General features: G+C 43.1%; 1 protein-coding gene and 1 non-coding gene across 2 annotated transcripts in view; one reads left to right on the forward strand and one right to left on the reverse strand.

Moving 5' to 3' along the window:
- OSBPL11 (oxysterol binding protein like 11) overlaps positions 1 to 20,917 on the forward strand; it is a 70,554-nt gene that overhangs the window by 7,758 nt on the left and 41,879 nt on the right. Inside the window, 1 exon segment of the mRNA XM_049785890.1 lies at positions 12,392 to 12,460. Coding sequence (XP_049641847.1) covers positions 12,392 to 12,460 — 69 coding nt within the window.
- Positions 16,621 to 16,724, reverse strand: LOC126026735 (U6 spliceosomal RNA). Its single transcript, XR_007501955.1, has one exon. It is a non-coding gene; the product is annotated as a U6 spliceosomal RNA (small nuclear RNA).

Consider the following 20,917-nt stretch of genomic DNA (forward strand, 5'->3'; position numbering starts at 1 on the left):
TCTGCACTCAGAAATTACTCTTGTCAGGTTCGGGATGCGGGGATTGAGGGTCAACCGCATGCCAGACAAAAACGTACCTGCTGTACTATTTCCAGCCCCAATACCAACTTTTTCATCTCTTCTGCCTTGAAAACCTTCCAGACACTTGTCTTTTTGATAATAACCATTCTGACATGAAGAAGATGGTATCACATAGTGATTTTGTTTCGCTTTTCCCTCATCGTTAATGATGAGCTTGTCAAGTGCTGGTAGCCGTTAGTCTTTTCCGTTCCTCTTTTTTTTTTTTTCAGATTGGAACTTTTGGGGGGAGGGGTACAGTTTTGACAATACCTTTCTTTCGAGTTAAATCACTTTACTTGTGTTCATCAGTGGTTTTGATACTAACAACACCTGGTGTGATGTGGCCAGAAATAATTTGCTGTGCTGGGGAAACACAGACAACAGAGCTATTAGGATCCTTCAGAAAGGGTTTTAAACCCATGGCCTCATACTTGCAAGGCAGACACACTAAGTCACTGAGCTTAAGACCCCCAAGACCTCAGTCAAGGTTTATTTGTTTGTTTCTGGGTTTTGGGCCACACCCTGTGGCGCTCAAAGAGTACTCCTGGATCTGTATTCAGAAATCACTCCTGGCAGGCTCTGGGGACCATATAGGATGCCAGGGATCAAATCTGGGTCAGACCAAGGTTGGCTGAGTCCAAGGCAAAATGCCCTGCTGCTGTCCTGTCACTCAGTCCAAGGATTTAAAAAAATTTTTTCATTATTTTTTTTGGGGGGCGGGAACATACCTTGTTCCTGGTTTTGTACCAGGATTCACTCCTCGTAGCCTCAGATGACTATTTGTGTTGCCAGGGATTAAACCTGAGTCAGCCATTACCCTACCCACTGTTACTTATCTCTCTGGCCCCTGGGTATTTTTCAGTGAGTGTATGAGTTCTTTATACATTTTATTTTATTTTTTTGGTTTTGAGGCTAGATATAGGAAAATCATACTAACACAGTATTAAAGAACTTTTTTCTTTGTTTTTTTTGTTTTTTGGGTCACACCCAGTGGTGCTCAGGGGTTACTCCTGGCTGTCTGCTCAGAAATAGCTCCTGGCAGGCACGGGGGACCATATGGGACACCGGGATTCGAACCAACCACCTTTGGTCCTAGATTGGCTGCTTGCAAGGCAAACACCGCTGTGCTATCTCTCTGGGCCCTAAAGAACTTTCTTTAATTCGTTAAATAAATCACAGTATTAAAGAACTTTCCTTAATTCTTTGTTTTTAGGATTTTTTTTTTTTTTTTTTTTTTGGTTTTTGGGCCACACCCGGCGGTGCTCAGGGGTCACTCCTGGCTGTCTGCTCAGAAATAGCTCCTGGCAGGCACGGGGGACTATATGGGACACTGGGATTCGAATCAACCACCTTAGATCCTGGATCGGCTGCTTGCAAGGCAAACACCGCTGTGCTATCTCTCCGGGCCCTGTTTTTAGGAATTTCATGGTCTCAGGTGTTTCTTTTTGAAGTTTGTTGGTTTTATTTTGTTTTATTTTGATTTTTAGGTCACACATGGAGATGCTCAGGGCTTATTCCTGGCTCTGTACTCAGAAATTACTCTTGGCAATATCAGAGGACCATATATGTATTGCTGGGAATCAAACCTGAGTTGGCCTTGTGAAAAGGCAAATTCCCTACCTGCTATACTATTGCTCCTGCCTCTTAGCTTTATTTCTTATGATGGGGATATTTAAGATTTTTTTGTTTCTGTTTTAGGACCATATCTGGCAGCACTCAGAGGTTACTCATGGCTTTTGCGCTCAGAAATCACTCCTGGGGCCCGGAGAGATAGCACAGTGGCGTTTGCCTTGCAAGCAGCCGATCCAGGACCAAAGGTGGTTGGTTCAAATCCCAGTGTCCCATATGGTCCCCTGTGCCTGCCAGGAGCTATTTCTGAGCAGACAGCCAGGAGTAACCCCTGAGCACTGCCGGGTGTGGCCCAAAAACCAAAAGAAAAAAAAAAAAAAGAAATCACTCCTGGCAGGCTCTGGGGACCATATGAGATGGCGGGGATTAAACTCGGGTCCACATACAAGACAAATGCCCTACCTGCTATGTTATCACTCTGGCCTCTTAAGATTTATTTTTAATAGCTTTTAGCTAAGCAGAAATTATGTCTATATAATTTGCTATATACAGGAAGTTTGCATTTTATGACTGTCTTCACATATTTCAGCTATTTTCTCCCCTTTCCACGTTCTCGATATTTTTTTGTTTTGTTTTGGGGGCCACAAACCAGAGACAGGGTTTATTCCTGAATCTGCACTCAGGGATCACCTCTAGTAGGTTTGGGGGACCCTATATAGTCTTGGGGATCAGAGGCAAAGACCTTACCCCCTGTACTGTTATTCCAGTGGCATCATATTATTTTTTTCACCTCCCGGCATCATATATTTTAACAATTCCTTTCTCCCTTCACTGTTGTGATGAACAGGGATTGCATGCAAGCCTGGCTATGGTGCTTGCTAGTGGGTTTGGGGTCACACATTGCAAGATTTGCACACTTGGTCACTGTGTGTACCAAGGTTAGCATCCCTTTAGTTGTGGGACTGCATTCATGCTTACAGGGTGAGCGTTCCCTTTTTTGGTGACAGCAGGACTTGTCACACCTATGTTGGCTTTCGGGATCATTCTTGGTAGGGCATGGGGACTATATAGGGTTCCTAGGTTAGTTGCACACGAGGCAAGTACCTTATTCACTGTATTCTCTCTCTGGTTCCTGAGATAATCCTCCTGGTTGATATACATGTTAGGGTTGTAATTTTTGTAGGAGTCTCTCATGTAGTGACCATGTAGTGTTCACTCATGTACTACTTGCCAGGTCATACTTCTTGTGGCTCTGTATGTTTTCAGTGACAATGCTCACCATGGGCCTCACTTCTTTATATGGTACTTACACACACCTGGCTGCTCTACATCTGGAAATTGTTTCTGGCACCAGGGGAGAGAATCCTCCTCTCTGAGATGCCAGACTTTGTGCTTATTGACTGTGGGGCACTAGGAATTTGATTTGAATTTATGGCCATACAACTGCATGTGCTCTAAGCCATTATTTGTCATCTGTTTTACAACTGTTTTGGGCTGTGTGTTGTGTGTGTGTGTGTGTGTGTGTGTGTGTGTGTGTGTGTTGAGCAATGTTCAGAGGTTATTCCTAGTTCTGCACTCAGGAATAGTGCGTGGGGGACCATATGGGATGCACGGGATTAAAACTGGGTTGGCTGTATGCAAAGTAAGTGCCTTCCCTCCCCTCTATACTATCACTTTGGCCATCACTCCCTACCCATATTTCCTTTAATCTTTCTTCCTGTGCCCTGCCCTACAAGTTAGCCCCTCATCTTGTACTGTGACCTTCTCACCCCCATTTATGCAGTTTTTAGTGGTAATGCTTGGAATACTGTGGGACCTCAGTTAAGACTTGCTACTCTAAGCTACCATGCTTGACTTCTGTGCATGTGCACATTTGTGTGTAGTGCTGAAAATCAATTTAAGGGCCTTACACATGCAGGCATGTACCTTATCACTGATCTCCCTGGCAATCTCCCAGGTCCAGAAACTTTTTTTATTTGGGGATCCCACTTCTGGTGGTACTCAGGGCTTCAGGAATTGTTTCTGGCAGTGCTTTGGGGACTGTATGGGGTGCAAGGGATTGAACTTGGATTGGCCATATGCAAGGCAAGTGCTTTACTTACTGCACTTTACTCTCGTCCCAGAAAAACTTTTTTTTGTTTGTTTTTGTTTTTGGGCCACATACACTGACACGTAGGGGTTACTCCTGGCTATGCACTCAGAAATTGCTTGGGGGACCATATGGGATGCTGGGGGATCGAACAGTGGTCCGTCCTAGGTTAGTGCGTGCAAGGTAAACACCCTACCGCTTGCACCACTGCTCTGGCTCCATGGTCCCAGAAACTTTTTTTTTGGTTTTGGGGCCACACCTAGCGGTGCTCAGGGGTTACTCCTGGCTCTGTGCTCAGAAATCACTCCTGGCAGGCACGGGGGACCATATGGGATGCCGAATTCGAACCAATGTCGGTCTTGGGTCGGCTGCTTGCAAGGCAAATGCCTTACCACTGTGCTATCTCTCCGGCCCCAGACACTTATTTTTTTTTTATAAACATTTATCTTTATATATTCATAAAGTGATTTGACAATTTTATATTTAATTTTTTTGGGGGGGCACCCCTGGCGGCGCTCAGGAGTTAATTCTGGCTCTGTGCTCAGAAATTGCTCTTGGCAAGCTCGGGGGACCATATGGGATGCTGTGGATCGAACCTGGGTCTGTCCTGGGTTGACTGCATGCAAGGCAAATGCCCTACTGTTGTGCTGTCACTCTAGCCCCTATATTTAATTTTTTTTTTTTTTTTTTTTTTGGTTTTTGGGTCACACCAGGCAGTGCTCAGGGGTTATTCCTGGCTCCAGGCTCAGAAATTGCTCCTGGCAGGCACGGGGGACCATATGGGACGCCGGGATTTGAACCGATGACCTCCTGCATGAAAGGCAAACGCTTTACCTCCATGCTATCTCTCCGGCCCCTATATTTAATTTTTTAATGTCTGATTTTTTTGAGATACAATGTGAGATTGTGTTGCCTATTGTTGCATTATAAATTATCACAATATTATAGAAGCACTTTTTATTTCTTTACTTTTATTATTATCTTTATTTAAACACCGTAATTACAAATATGATTATAGTTGTATGATTACAGTCATGTAAAGAACACCCCCCTTCACCAGTGCAACATTCCCACCACCAATTTCCCAGATCTCCCTCCTCCCCACCCCCCCCACACCTGTACTCGAGACGGCTTTCTATTTCCCTCATTCATTCACATTGTTATGATAGTTTTCAGTGTAGTCATCTCTCCAACTGCCCTCATCACTCTATGTGATGAGCTTCATGTCATGAGCTGCACCTACCAGCCCTCATCTCTCTTGTCTCTGAGATAATGTTAAAAATGTCTTTTTTTTTTTTTTTTGTGGTTTTTGGGTCACACCCGGCAGTGTTCAGGGGTTATTCCTGGCTCCATGCTAAAAAATTGCTCCTGGCAGGCACGGGGGACCATATGGGATGCTGGGATTCAAACTGATGACCTTCTGCATGGAAGGCAAACACCTTACCTCCGTACTATTTCTCCAGCCCCTTTCATTTTTCTTAAAACCCATAGATGAGTGAAATCATTCTGCGTCTTTCTCTCTCCCTCTGACTTACTTCACTCAGCATAATAGATTCCATGTACATCCATGTGTAGGAAAATTTCATGACTTCATCTCTCCTGACGGCTGCATAGTATTCCATTATGTATATGTAGCACTTTTTATTTCATAGTTTTGTGACTTAGTAGTTTTGATGTGACTAACTCTGGGTGTGTCCAGGACTAGTCATCTTTTTTGAGGGGAGTGGGGAGTCTTTCCACACCAAGCAGTTCTTGTTCTCAGAGTTTATTCCTGGCTCTGTGCTAAGGGGTCACTCCTAGAGGTGTTTGGGGTCTTGTGTGATCCATGCAATGAAAATGTTTTCTGCTGTACTATCTCTCTGGCCTGAGATTACAATAATCTTGAGGCTCATCTGGGCAGGTTCCTGCTTCTTGGCTGACTCATGTCCCTTTGACACAATTTATTTCTTTTGGACTGTTGTGCAAAGATCAGTTCTTCAAGAACTCAGCTGCTCCCAGTTTTCTTTGTCTTTTGGTCTCATACTTCTGCATTGGTCATCTTATTAGCAGTAACTTGTTTCATCAGAGTGAGGAAGTGAAAAGGCAAGAGAGTGCTAGTTGAAGGAACCTATTCTTTGGTAAGGTAACATGAATGTTAAATCATATCACTTTTCATTATTCATTAGAAGAAAGTAATGAAATCAACTCACAAGTCCCAGGAGATGGGAATTACTTGGAGCTTATCACAGATGTTAGTATGGATGTGCTAATAGATTATCATTTATTATAGAGGTAGGTTTAACAAGTGACAGTTGGAAACTTGTTTTTGGACTTGACTTTTTGTTTTGTTTTGTTTTGTTTCGGGGTGCCAGATCCAGCAGTGCTCAGAGGTTACTTTGACTCTGCATTCTGAAATCATTCTCAGCAGGCTAGGAGGACCAGATGGGACACCAGAGATCTAACTTGAGTTGGTTACATGCGAGGCAAATGCCTTCCTCATTATACTATCTCTCCAGCTCTAGAGCTGAGTTTGGGACTGAATGTGATGGATGGGAATAAAATAGTCTCTAGGGGGTTTGTTGTAATTACCAGAGCTGAGGTACTGAAGGGAAGGTGTTCAGCTTGAAAGAAAGGAAACCATTAAGGCTAGATTGGCAGACAGTGTGATTTATTGGGTAGAAAGTAGTAGTGAATGAAGAATGTATTAATTTTCAGTCTTCTCTAATCTTAGAGCTTAGCTACAGAGCTATTCATTCGTCTTAAAAATAAAAGCACTACAAAAAGAAGAGAGAGCATTTCATGCTACTCATCTGTTCTCTGGCACTTGGGCACTTGGGTTGTTTCCAAATTCTGTCTATTGTGACTAGTGCTGCAATGAACATAGGAGTGCAGATACCTTTTCTGTATTGTGTTTTTGGGTTTCTAGGGTATATCCTCAGGAGTGGTATTGTTGGGTCATATGGAAGTTCAATTTCTAGTTATTTGAGGAAAGTCCATATTGTTTTCCAAAATGGCTGGACCAGTCTACATTCCCCAGCAGAGAATGAGAGTCCTGTTCTATCCAGCACTGATTGTTCTTATTCTGTTTGATGTGAGCCAGTTTCTGTGGTATGTTTTGATATGTATTTCCCTGTTATATAATGATATAGAGTAGGGGTGGCGAACAGGATTTTGACCCTCACTCAAAATGGCAAAATGCAATATGTGTTTAATAGATTATTGTTAAAATGAGATGCTTTTGTGTGAGTGTTTGTCTGTTTTGGCAGGTCACTGCGTGGTGTGGCTCTCTGACTCTCACAGTTTAAAATTTTGGCTCTTTGTGTTGAACTTGTTCGCCACCCCTGATATACAGCATTTTTCATGTGTCTTTTGGCCATCTATATATTTTTTTTTTTTGAGGAAATTTCTGTTCTTCTCTTTAATGATTTTTTTCTTTTGGTTTTTGGTTTTTGGGCCATACTTGGCGGCATTCAGTTTTCTGAAAGAGCCTGAGAAAGATTGATAGTAGGTCTTTTTTTTGTTTTGTTTTTTTGTTTTTGGGTCACACCCGGCAGCGCTCAGGCTCAGAAATTGCTCCTGGCAGGCTCGGGGGACCTTATGGGATGCTGTGTCCTCTTAATGCTGTGTCAGCAAGTTCTGGTAGCTCATATTCTCATCTTTTGATTTCCTCTCTGACCCACTGGTGATTCAGTAGCAAGCTCTTTACAGGTGTTGTTATCTCAGAGTTTTTAGACCTGACACAAAATTCTTCATTTTCAACCCACAGTGTTTAGAGCTTTCCTGACTATAGACTTAATTGAGAAACTCCTCCAATTTTCTTCCCATTTTCAACTATGTTTTATCGTCTCTCCATTTTCTTCTTCTTCTTCTTCTTCTTCTTCTTCTTCTTCTTCTTCTTCTTCTTCTTCTTCTTCTTCTTCTTCTTCTTCTTCTTCTTCTTCTTCTTTTTTTTTTTTTGGTTTTTGGTTTTTGGGTCACACCTGGCAGTGCTCAGGGGTTACTCCTGGATCTGTGCTCAGAAATCGCTCCTGGCAGGCTCAGGGGACCATATGGGATGCAGGGATTCTAACCACTGTCCTTTTGCATGAAAGGCAAGCACCCTACCTCCATGCTATCTTTCCGGCCACCTCCATTTTCTTCTTGCCTTTAAAACTTCCCCTTCAAGTTCTCTATTCAATTTTCCCATCTCTTGTCATTTTACCATCTTCCTCAGTGATTTCATTTTTTCATATGACTTCAGATACTAGTTGGTGTTTCCAGATCTCTATTTTTAGACTGTCATCTTCTAGTGCTAATCCCAAAGAAATATAGCAACTATTAAAAGGTAAGAATTTACCTAATTCTGGGGCCAGTGGTGGCATAAGGGTAAGGCGTCTGTTTTGCCCGTGCCTAGGATGGACTGCGGTTCTATCCCCGGCGTCCCATATGGTCCCCAAGCCAGGAACGATTTCTGAGTGCATAGTGTGGCCCCAAAACAAACAAACAAAAATTTACCCAATTCTGGGGAGGGTATATTTCTGGCTCTGTGCCTCAGGGATTACTTCTGCCAGGGTTCAGGAACCTTATGAGGAGCTGGGGATCAATCTCGGGATGCTGAAGGGCAAGCCCGAATTTGTTGAGTAGTGTAACTGATTATGAATTGAAAGGAAATAAATTTTTCATGTTTTATATTTTAGTTTCTAAATCTCTTGGACTATCCTCTCTATAGAATACAAGATAATAGATAGTATAATGTATTAATTAGGGTGTATTCATACTTTAACAACTTTTTCATATTAGAGCCATTATAAATATCTTTAAAAAATTCACACTTTTTTTTTTTTGGTTTTTGGGCCACACCCTGTGACCCTCAAGGGTTACTCCTGTCTATGCGCTCATAAATCGCTCCTGGCTTGAGGGAACCATATGGGACACTGGGGGATCGAACAAGGTCTGTCCTACATTAGCGCATGCAAGGCGAACAAACTCCCTATTGCTTGCACCACCGCTCTGGCCCCAAAATTCACACATTTTAAGTGGGAGCCAAGCAATGAGGCTTAGAAATATCTGGTATCAAGAAGAGAGGAAACGGGGCCGGGCGGTGGTGCTAAAGGTAAGGTGCCTGCCTTGCCTGCGCTAGCCTTGGACGGACCGCGGTTCGATCCCCCGGTGTCCCATATGGTCCCCCAAGCCAGGAGCAACTTCTGAGCACATAGCCAGGAGTAACCCCTGAGCGTTACCGGGTGTGGCCCAAAAAAAAAAAAAAGAAGAGAGGAAACAAAAGACTCTCATTCCTAGAGATATTTATTAAACTGACCACCAGATGGCTCAGTTGGTTCACCTCAGCTGGAAGCATTAGCTAGAGCACAGCAGTGGGAGGAGTGAGAGGACAGATTAATTAGCCAATCTAAAGAAGAAAATTTTTCTTTTTGTGTGGTTTTTTTTTTAAAGGAAGAAAGAAAGGAAGAAAAAAGGGAAAGAAAGGAAAGTGGGAGGAAATAAGGTAAGAAGAAAAGGACGGAAGGAAGCAAGGGAGGAAGTTAGAATTTTTCTTTTTTCTTTTTTTTTTTTTGTGGTTTTTGGGTCACACCCGGCAGTGCTCAGGGGTTATTCCTGGCTCCAGGCTCAGAAGTTGCTCCTGGCAGGCACGGGGGACCATATGGGACACCGGGATTTGAACCGATGACCTCCTGCATGAGAGGCAAACGCCTTACCTCCATGCTATCTCTCGGGCCCCAGAATTTTTTTTTTTTTTTTTTGGTTTTTGGGCCACACCCGGCAGTGCTCAGGGGTTACTCCTGGCTGTCTGCTCAGAAATAGCTTCTGGCAGGCACGGGGGACCGACCATATGGGACACCGGGATTCGAACCCAACCACCTTTGGTCCTGGATCGGCTGCTTGCAAGGCAAACACCGCTATGCTATCTCTCCGGGCCCCAGAATTTTTCTTATATTAATTCATTTAACTTGATTTGCCCAGTGAATTAATTATATGTGAATTATAAATAGCAGAGTATAATTACATTTTTGAATTTTTGGTACTTTCAGAGTGAGAATATGCTATAATCAAATAAGCCATGTCAACATCTTTTGTAATTTTAAAACATTTCAAATACTTATATTTTTAACATTAAATATTATTATGATTAATGGCATTAATATTTTGAACATGTAAACATTGCTTCTAAAATTTCACTCTATTGATAGGGGGCCGGGAAGGTGGCGCTAGAGGTAAGGTGTCTGCCTTGCAAGGGCTAGCGTAGGACGAACTGCGGTTCCATCCCCCGGTGTCCCATATGGTCCCCCAAGCCAGGAGCGATTTCTGAGCGAATAACCAGGAGTAACCCCTGAGCGCCAAACGGGTGTGGCCCAAAAACCAAAAAGAAAAAAAAAATGTATTGATAGGGGGCCGGAGAGATAGCATGGAGGTAAGGCATTTGCCTTTCATGCAAAAGGACGATGATTTGAATCCTGGCATCCCATATGGTCCCCCATGCCTGCCAGGGAAGATTTTCTGAGCATGGAGCCAGGAGTAACCCCTGAGCGCTGCTGGGTGTGACCCAAAAACCAAAAAAAAAAAAAAAAAAAAAAGTATTGATAGGACTAGAGATCTAGTACAGCAGATAAAACACTTGCTTTGCAGGTGGCCAATTCTGGTTTGACTCCTGGCCCCACTACATACGGTTCCTAGACTCCCACCAGGAGTGAGCATTGAGCACTGATGGATGTGACCCCCAAAAACAGTGTTTGAAAGAATTCTTGGGGTGTGTAATACATCATTCTTTTTTTTTGTGTGTGTGTGTGTGGTTTTTGGGTCACACTCGGCAGTGCTCAGGGGTTATTCCTGGCTCCAGGCTCAGAAATTGCTCCTGGCAGGCACGGGGAACCATGGGACGCCGGGATTCGAACCGATGACCTCCTGCATGAAAGGCAAACGCCTTACCTCCATGCTATCTGTCCGGCCCCTAATACATCATTATTGAGTGATTAATAAAATTCAGTAGTGAAACCATCTGATTCTTGGTTTTTGTTCTTGAGGAAATTTTGTGGGGGGGTGTATAACTGGTTGTGTTTAGGGGTCACTCCTGACTCAGGAATTATTCCTGGTAATGCTTAGGTGACCATATGGGATGCTGTAGATAGAGCACAGGTCGGCCATGTGTTCTGTTGGCAAATCAAGTGCCTTACCTGATATTCTGTCTAGCCCCCACTTAATTTTAGGAGGTTGTGTTAGTTTAAGAACTGTCCATTTCTTCTAGGTTTTCTTTTTTTTTTTCTTTTTTCCTTTGGTTTTTGGGCCACACCTGGCGGTGTTCAGGGGTTTCTCCTGGCTGTCTGCTCAGAAATAGCTCCTGGCAGGCACGGGGGACCACATGGGACACCGGAATTTGAACCAACCACCTTTGGTCCTGGATTGGCTGCTTGCAAGGCAAACGCCGCTGTGCTATCTCTCCGGGCCCCTAGGTTTTCTTAATGGAATGCATGAACTCAGCATTTTTGTCCTCTCTTTAGTCCTCTAAAAAGGAACTCTTTTGCTTGCTTTTTTTTTTTTTTTTTTTTAAATTTTGTTTGGGATCACAACTGGCAGTGCTAAGAGATCACACCTGGTGGGGCTCAGGGACTATAAGCAGTGCCAGTAAATGAACCTGGGTAGATTATGTGCAAGCAAATGCATTAGTCTTTGTATATTTTCTTTAGTTTCTTTTTTTTCTCTTCAGTTTCTTAATAGGCATTTTATTTTATTTTATTTTTTTATTTTAAAACAATGATTCAGGGTCTGGAGAGATAGCACAGCGGCGTTTGCCTTGCAAGCAACCGATCCAGGACCAAAGGTGGTTGGTTCGAATCCTGGTGTCCCATATGGTCCCCCGTGCCTGCCAGGAGCTATTTCTGAGCAGACAGCCAGGAGTAACCCCTGAGCATTGCCGGGTGTGGCCCAAAAACCAAAAAAAAAAAACAAAAAACAAAAAACAAAAAAACAATTCAAAGAAGGAAGACAATGTAATTAAAAGGCATTTTTAATATAAAATAAAAATATAAAATGAGGACTGGAGAGATATCAAAGGAGAGATAACAATTGCTTTGGATGCCAAACGCCCTGGAACCAATGATCATCCCCTGAGAATTGCATACACAAAATAGATTGGTTTGTGTGTCCCACAAGAGTAGATGATGCACTAATTGATAAGACCATTTTAGCTGCTCTAGAACATAAAACTGGATTGTAGGACTGGAAATATAATGCAGGAAGTTAGGTATTTACTTTGTATTCAGCCAACCTGGTTCAATTCACAGCACCAAATATAATCCACTCAGTACTGCTAGGGACTACTCCTGAGCACAGAGCCAGCAGCAGTAGTCCCTGAGTACCTCCAAGAATGAGAAATCCCACTGTCATCACTGCAAAGCAAACTGAATTTTATAATCTTCAGTCTGTACAAGTTGTGAAATATTTTCTCCCTTATAATACTATATTGTATTTGTTTTGTACATAATGACTTTATGTTCAAAATGGTATATTTGTAAGTAATTACATTTGTTTGGGGAAAGATTTCTCTGGCTCCCATGAATATGAAATTTGGGTTATAAAATTTCTGTTACCTTTTACTTATTTTTTAAAAAATACATGTATCTACAACTACTTTTCAAGTCATATGATTAATTGATATTTCTCTTCATTTCTCTGACTTTGACTCTTTCTGATCTTTTGAAACAGTGATCACATGGAAAATGTCTATGGCTACTTAATGAAGTACACCAATCTTGTCACTGGGTGGCAGTACAGGTGAGTTGATAATCAGACTATGTTCTGTCACACTTAAAGAGACCTTAAATTACCAGTGAGGGGGCCGGCGAGGTGGCGCTAGAGGTAAGGTGTCTGCCTTGCAAGCGCTAGCCAAGGATCAGGACCTCGGTTCGATTCCCCTGGCGTCCCGTATGGTCCCCCCAAGCCAGGGGCAATTTCTGAACGCTTAGCCAGGAGTAACCCCTGAGCATCAAACGGGTGTGGCCCCCCCAAAAAAAACCAAAAAAAAAAAAAAAATAAAAAAATTACCAGTGAGGCTGGTAATTTGTATTCTGATATAGCTTTGGCTAGGAAATATTGTAGAGAAAGATTTTCCATGTTCTCTGAAAGGCTGGTTAAAGACACATGCCTAATTTGGCCACTAAGGCTACTAATGTGACTCTTAGGTTCTTTAGCATTGTTTTCACCTGTTTTTTTTTTTTTTTTTTTTTTTGGTTTTTGGACCACACCCGGCAGTGCTCAGGGTTTACTCCTGGCTGTCTGCTCAGAAATAGCTCCTGGCAGGCACGGGGGACCATATGGGACACCGGGATTTGAACCAACCACCTTTGGTCCTGGATCGGCTGCTTGCAAGGCAAACGCCGCTGTGCTATCTCTCCGGGCCCTTTTTTTTTTTTTTGTTTTTGGGCCACACCCGTTTGACGCTCATGGGTTACTCCTGGCTATGCACTCAGAAATCACCCCTGGCTTGGGAGGACCATATGGGACACCGGGGGATCGAACCGCGGTCCATCCGCTTGCAAGGCAGACACCTAACCTGTAGCGCCACCTTCCCAGCCCCTTTTTTTTTTTTTTTTTTTTTTTTTTGGTTTTTGGGCCACACCCGGTAACGCTCAGGGGTTACTCCTGGCTATGTGCTCAGAAGTCGCTCCTGGCTTGGGGGACCATATGGGACACCGGGGGATCGAACCGCGGTCCGTCCAAGGCTAGCGCAGGCAAGGCAGGCACCTTACCTCTTGCGCCACCGCCCGGCCCCTTTTTTTTTTTTTTTTTTTTATTAATATTTTACCTATTAGGTTTCTGGGGGTTTGGAGACTGGAATTTTGCTGAGTTTAAATAATCAGCCTTTTTTCCTACAGGTCACGAGAAATAGCAAATACTTAAAATCAGTGTTCTCTTTTAAATTTTTTTGGGAGGGTGCTCCTAGCTCTCTGCACTCAGGAATTATTCCTGGAAGTGCTTGGGGGACCATATGGGATGCTGAGGATCGAACCTAGGTCAGTCGCTTACAAATCAAGCACCCTACCTGTTGTACTGTTGCTCTGGCTCCAAAACCAGTGTTCTCAATATTTAGTGGAATTAGTAGTTGTAGTGTAGAGGGATTAAACTTTTATTGTTTTTTTTTTTTTTTTTGTAAAATACTGTGTAAAAAATTGCTATTTTAGCCATTTTTAAATGTATAATTTTTTGTGACACTGAAGACATTCCCTTTATAGTATTTCCATTGCTACAATCAGTCTCTCAAGGACTTTATTTTATCAAAACTGAAACTATGAGCCTTAAGCAGTATTCACTTCCCCAATCCTTATTCCTGTCCACATTCCTTGCAACCCTTGTTCTTAATTTGACTAGAAATCTTTCAAAAATGGAGTTGTACAGTGTATATTCTTGGCATGTGAATTATTATTTCACTCACATTTTATCCTCAAGGTCCTCGCATATTTCACTGTGCCAGAATATTTCCCTTTTTCTTCCCTTTCTCCCACTATTTTTTGGAGGAGGCCTTCAAAAGCATTGTTCAGGGGGCTGTGACCACTCCCAGTGATGTGCTAGTGAGGTCAGTGATGCTCAGGGATCACCAGGATGATGGAGAGTGAGCATAGGGGGGACATACAACATGCAGTGGCAGGGGTTGAACTTGGGGCATTGAACTCACAGCCTTGGTTATGCAAGGCTTGTGTCCTTGGAGCTCTCTCCATGGTTTCTAGGGTTTTCTTCCTTTTTTAAGGCCCTATTGAATGTAAACATCATATTTTGTTTATTCATTCTCAATGTATATTTGGGTGGCTTAATTGTTATGAATAATACTGTGAGTATTGACTCCAAAACATCTGTCCAGGACACTGCTTTCAGTTCTCTTGTGTATAAGCTTAGTGGAATCATGAAATATTAATGGAAATGCTTTTATCTTAATAATACGTTTTAATTCTGGGGCCATTTCCTTATTGCTTTCCATAGAAGGTACATCATTTTTCATGCTTATCAATAATACATACACATGGGTTTCAATTTCTCCACATCCTCATTAACACTTGCTAGTGAAGTGGATCTCATAAAAGTGACATGACTTTATTTTTTCATTTTTGGCCACACCTGGAGGTGTTCAGGGGTTACTTCTGGTTCTGCACTCAGGAATGCTTTGTGGCAGTGCTTGAGGATGCTGGTTCAATTGCATGCAAAGCAGGTGTCCTTTCCTCTGTGCTATTGCTCTGGCCCTTCATTGTGGCATAACTTTTAGTTTTGAAGATAAAATTTGAATTTGAATTAAAATAGTTCTAATTCCGAAGTCTGTTATTTACATTTTTCAATGCTTCTTCTAATTCACATGTCATTTAAAAACTTTGTTTCATACATTTGTTTGGGGGCCATATCCTAGATTGCTCAGGGCTACTCCTGGCTTATCTCTCAGGGATCACTCCTGGTGGGGCTCAGGGGGCCATCTGAGGTACTGGGGACTGAACTTGGGTCAGCCACATGCAAGGCAAACACTGTATATATGCTATAGTATTTCTCTGGTGCCAATATTTAAAACCTTCTATTTTGGGTTGTGATGATATAGTAAGGGCTGAATTTGTTTTCCTTACTGACTATAACATGGTATATAATATTATTTAACTGGTTTTTTTTTTTTCCCTCCCCTATTTAACTGGTTTTAGGACAATCTTTAAGCATTCTTGTAAATGATTGTCTTAAGAGTTTGGATTACATGGGCCGGGTAGGTGGCGCTGGAGGTAAGGTGTCTGCCTTGCAAGCGCTAGCCAAGGAAGGACCGCGGTTCGATCCCCCGGCGTCCCATATGGTCCCCCAAGCCAGGAGCGACTTCTGAGCGCATAGCCAGGAGTAACCCCTGAGCACTGCCGGGTGTGGCCCAAAAACCCAAAAAAAAAAAAAAAAAGAGTTTGGATTACGTTCTCTCTCTCTCTCTCTCTCTCTCTCTCTCTCTCTCTCTCTCTCTCTCTCTCTCTCTCTCTCTCTCTGTCTTTCTCTCCCACCCCCCTGCTTCTTTTCCCCCTCCCCTCCCCCGCTTCTCTCTCCCCCTCTCTCCCTTCCTTCCTCCACAGCCAGCAGTGCTCAGGGTTACTCCTGGCTCTGTGCTCAGAAATCACTCCTGGCAGGCACAGGGGATCATATGGGATGCCGGGATTCGAACTACCATCCATCCTGGATTGGCTGCGTTCAAGGCAAACACCCTACCACTATGCTATCTCTCCAGCCCAACTTCTTTGAAGTTCCATTAGGCATGTAATATGTTGGAAGAGATAAGAAAGGTCAAAGTTGGATATGAATGCTGAGATGGGAATGATTCCTCATTTATGTGAAAAGAGCAAAGAGCACTTTTCCAGTTCTCCCTCCCTCAAAGAAACATAAGTAAAAGGAAAACAAGTAGGGGCCAGCCAGGTATATCTCAGTGGTAGAGAAACATACCTTCCATTCATGAGACCTGGGTTTAATCCCTGGCGTTGCAATTAATTAGTCCAGTTTTTTTTTTTTTTTTTTGGTTTTTGGTTTTTGGGTCATACCAGGCAGTGCTCAGGGGTTATTCCTGGCTCCAGGCTCAGAAATTGCTCCTGGCAGGCACGGGGGACCATATGGGACGCCGGGATTCGAACCGATGACCTCCTGCATGAAAGGCAAACGCTTTACCTCCATGCTATCTCTCCGGCCCCCCTTTTTTTTTTTTTTTTTTTTTTTTAATTTTTGGGCCTAACTCAGAGGTTGCTCAGGTTTTTTCTGGCTCTGTGCTCAGGGATTACTCTTGACAGTGCTTAGGGAACCATATAGGGTACTGGGATTCAACTTGGGTGGACCATATGCAAAGCAGATACTTTACTCGTTGTTTTATCTCCCAACCGACATTTTTATTTTAGTTTTGTTTGAGTCATACCCAGTAGTGTTTAGGGCTCATTCTTTTTTTTTTTTTAAATATGGAATGCTTCACGAATTTGCGTGTCATCCTTGCGCAGGGGCCATGCTAATCTCTGTATCGTTCCAATTTTAGTATATGTGCTGCCGAAGCGAGCACTAGGGCTCATTCTTGTCTCTGCACTCAGGAGTCATTGCTGGTGGTGTTCAGAGGATTGTAATTGATGTCAGGTGGTCAGGTACCATATGGGATGCTGAGGATTGAATCCAGATGTGCTGTGTGCAAGGCAAGCCCTCCCCACCATCTACATTTTAAAAGAAAGCTGAATTAAGGGAACCATTTTATTTTGTGATTTTCCAACTCAGATTTTCTTTTTTATTGAAGACATGTTATTTAAGTAATCATACAGATGAACTAGGGATAGAGAGCATACTACCCACATATGATTTCATCCCAGACATAAAATCATTAAGTTTGAGATACATTGTCACATTTCTGCTAGTACTTTTATTTATTTTTTTGGTTTTTGAGTCACACCTGGTGGCACTCATAAATCACTCCTGGCAGCTTGGGGGACCATATTGGATGCCGGGTTTTGAACCGGGGTCCGTCCTGTATTGGCCATGTGCAAGGCAAACGCCTTACCACTGTGCTATCACTCTGGCTGCTCTGCTAGTGCTGTTTTTTGTGTTCTCTCTCTCTCTCTCTCTCTCTCTCTCTCTTCCTCTCTCTCTCTTCTCTCTTCTCTCCTCTCTCCTCTCTCCTCTCCTCTCCTCTCCTCTCCTGTCCTCTCCTCTCCTCTCCTCTCCTCTCCTCTCTCTCTCCCCCCCCCCCCTTTCTCCAGTAGTGTCTAAGGCTTACTTCTGTTTCTTCCTTCAGGGTTTATTTCTGGTGGGCCTTGGGTACCATATGCGATTCTGGGGATTGAACCTGGCTCAGCTGTGTGCAAGGCAAGAGCCCTGCCTGCTGTACTGTCTTTCTAACCTATGTTCTCTTTTTCTTTTCTTTTTTTTTTTTTTCTGGGGGGGAAGGGGGTCCTCCTGGCTGCTCTGCTTTCCTCCATGTTCTCTTTCTTAAAAGGAAACTAGGTTAACTTTTTTTTTTTTGGGGGGCCACATCTGGCGGTGCTCTGGGGTTACTCCTGGCTGTCTGCTCAGAAATAGCTCCTGGCAGGCACGGGGGACCATATGGGACACCGGGATTCGAACCAACCACCTTTTATCCCCCAGCACTCAACTTTTATTTTTGGAGGGTCGGGTGGTACTTAATCAACAATTTTGTTCAGCAATACTTGGTTCTGTATTTAGGGGCCACATCCTGAGGTGCTTAGAGACCATATGGGGTGCTGGGATCAGAAACATGTTGTAGCCCCATGCAAGACTGATGCTTAACCTCTTACCATCCCTCTTATCTCTCATTTATGTAATTGTATTAAATGTTATTGGGAAGATCTCAGAAATGAAACATAAGGGGCCGGAGAGATAGCATGGAGGTAAGGCGTTTGCCTTTCATGCAGAAGGTCATCCGTTCAAATCCCGGCGTCCCATATGGTCCCCCGTGCCTGCCAGGAGCAATTTCTGAGCATGAAGCCAGGAGTAACCCCTGAGCACTGCCGGGTGTGACCCAAAAACCACAAAAAAAAAAAAAAAAAAAAGAAAAAAAAAAAAGAAATGAAACATAAGAAGGCCCCAAAATATACCCAAGATTATAAGATTTTGTGTTTGTTAAAGTGGCATTTCATATTAATGACAGCTAGATATTATAGGGAGAATAGGCAGGTGCTGTGTTATGATATAGTGAAGGTCCTGTGGCCACTGTTTGGGGAGTTGGCCAGATCAAGGGACAATTCTTGGATAGGCAGGGCTCTTACCTTTGTAATCCTAACAGCTGTGTTAGAGGCCAGTTTTAGAGATACTGAAAAATTTGTGAAGATAGCCCATCTAAACACAGCCTTTTTTTTTTGGTTTTTGGGCCACACCCGGTGACGCTCAGGGGTTACTCCTGGCTATGCGCTCAGAAGTCGCTCCTGGCTTGGGGGGCCATATGGGACGCCGGGGGATTGAACCGCGGTCTGTCCTAGGCTAGCGCAGGCAAGGCAGGCACCTTACCTCTAGCGCCACCGCCCAGCCCCATAAACACAGCCTTTATTAACTTGCACATCAGAGAGGTCTCAAGTTGATTGGTGTAGACCCATTTTAGAAAAATCTCTCTTTCATTTTTTTTTTTTTTTTTTTTTTTTGGTTTTTGGGCCACACCCGTTTGATGCTCAGGGGTTACTCCTGGCTATGTGCTCAGAAATCGCCCCTGGCTTGGGGGGACCATATGGGACGCCGGGGGATCGAACCGCGGTCCTTCCTTGGCTAGCGCTTGCAAGGCAGACACCTTACCTCCAGCGCCACCTACCCGGCCCCTCTCTTTCATTTTTATCAGCCAGCCAGGAAGTCTTGTGGTTTAACAGATTTACTGGGCTCTCAGCATGGAACATTAAAACTGAATGATAAAAAAGAAACCGATCTTGTTGTTGGACGTAGATTTAGTCACTCAGTTTCTTGCATACCTGCCTTTTGTCCCTATGCTACTGGTAAAATGTGAATAATCATTAGTACTACATCTGTGCCAGATATTTAAATAGTTTCACATGATCCTTTAAAAAATATGTTTTAAGTTTTATTTAAAAAGAATATTACATAGTTCAGGGGTGGCGAACAGGATTTTTACCCTCACTCAAAATGGCAAAATGCAATATGTGTTTAATAGATTATTGTTAAAATGAGATGCTTTTGTGTGAGTGTTTGTCTGTTTTGGCAGGTCACTGCGTGGTGTGGCTCTCTTGACTTTCACAGTTTAAAATTTTGGCTCTTTGTGTTGAACTTGTTCGCCACCCCTGAGTCATAGTATGTTTACAGATGAGAGCAATTATTATTAAAATTATTAAAAAAGAAGAATAGAAAAAAGAAAAAGGAAGAGAAGAAAATTTAAAAAAGTACACTAGCAAGCACAGTTGTGAAAATTATTGTATCTCAAATGAAGTTATTAATACAATGGTAGAAGGATTAATAAGTTCTTGTTGTTAGCTGTTTATTCTGTTAAATTGGTATGTTCCTATAGGGATGACAGCATCAAATAAATGAAGTTGTCCAGAAATTCATAGCACTATTACTGATACTGTGACTTTTAGGGGACGTGTACGCAGCTGCTGGAAGAAGGAAGATGGGGGTGGGAGGAGAGGGTACCTGCACTTGGTTCAAAAACCCTGGTGATACCTGTCCAAATACTGGCATACCTGAAGTTTGGTTAGATTGATGTCCCCAAAGAGAATCATAGAAGGGTGCTGAGGCAGGGCCATCAGCAAAAATGGTGATTCTGGGTAATAGATGCAGCCAGTGTGACTACAGCAGGGCCGGGTTTGGCCCACCCTATCCTTCTGAGATGGCCAGTTTGCTGTTGTGTGGCTGGTGTGCCCATGATTTTTCATGGCTTGGTTTACATCTTGTTCAAGAAGAGAGTGAGTCTATATAGATGGCCTGGTGTAAACATGGTGACTACATTTGTGGGTGTGGTTCTATAGGCCATTTTTTTATTCTTTTTTTCTTTTTTTTTAGATTTTTTTGGCCCATTAGAAACTTAGAGCAGCTTGGAAAAAATCTCATGGGTATACTCTTACTTCTTGCTCTGAAATGTACTGCTCTAGCTAAGTATGCAATAGCAAGATGCTTTCTTGACTCTGCCCCCTTCCACTTTCAACTCTACTTTTTTTTTTTTTTTCTTTTTTTGTCATACCCAGTGATGCTCGGGGTTACTCTTGGCTATGTGCTCAGAAATTGCTCCTAGCTTGGGGGACCATATGGGATGCCCGGGACAAAACCCAGGTCCATCCTGGGTCAGCCGCATGCAAGGAATGCCCTACTGCTGTGCTATCGCGCTGGCCCCATCAACTCTTAATTTCTTTTCTTTTCTTTCTTTTTTTTTTTTTTTTGGGGGGGGGGTCACACCCGGTGGCACTTGGGTTACTCCTGGCTCTATGCTCAGAAATCACTCCTGTGAGGCTCGGGGGACCAGGATTCGAACCAATGACCTGCATGAAAGGCAAACGCCTTACCTTCATGCTATCTCTCCAGCCCCTCTTTTCTTTTCTTTTTTTTTTTTTTTTTTTTTGTTTTTGGGTCACACCCAGCAGTGCTCAGGGGTTCCTCCTGGCTCTATGCTCAGAAATTGCTCTTGGCAGGCTCTGGGGGACCATATGGGATGCCGGAATTTGAGCCACCATCCTTCTGCATGCAAGGCAAATGCCTTAACTCCATGCTATCTCTCCGGCCCCAACTCTTAATTTCTTTTTTTTTTTTTAACTCTTA

This window comes from Suncus etruscus, chromosome 13 (genome assembly GCF_024139225.1).
Source record: "Suncus etruscus isolate mSunEtr1 chromosome 13, mSunEtr1.pri.cur, whole genome shotgun sequence".
NCBI classification, from domain to species: domain Eukaryota; kingdom Metazoa; phylum Chordata; class Mammalia; order Eulipotyphla; family Soricidae; genus Suncus; species Suncus etruscus.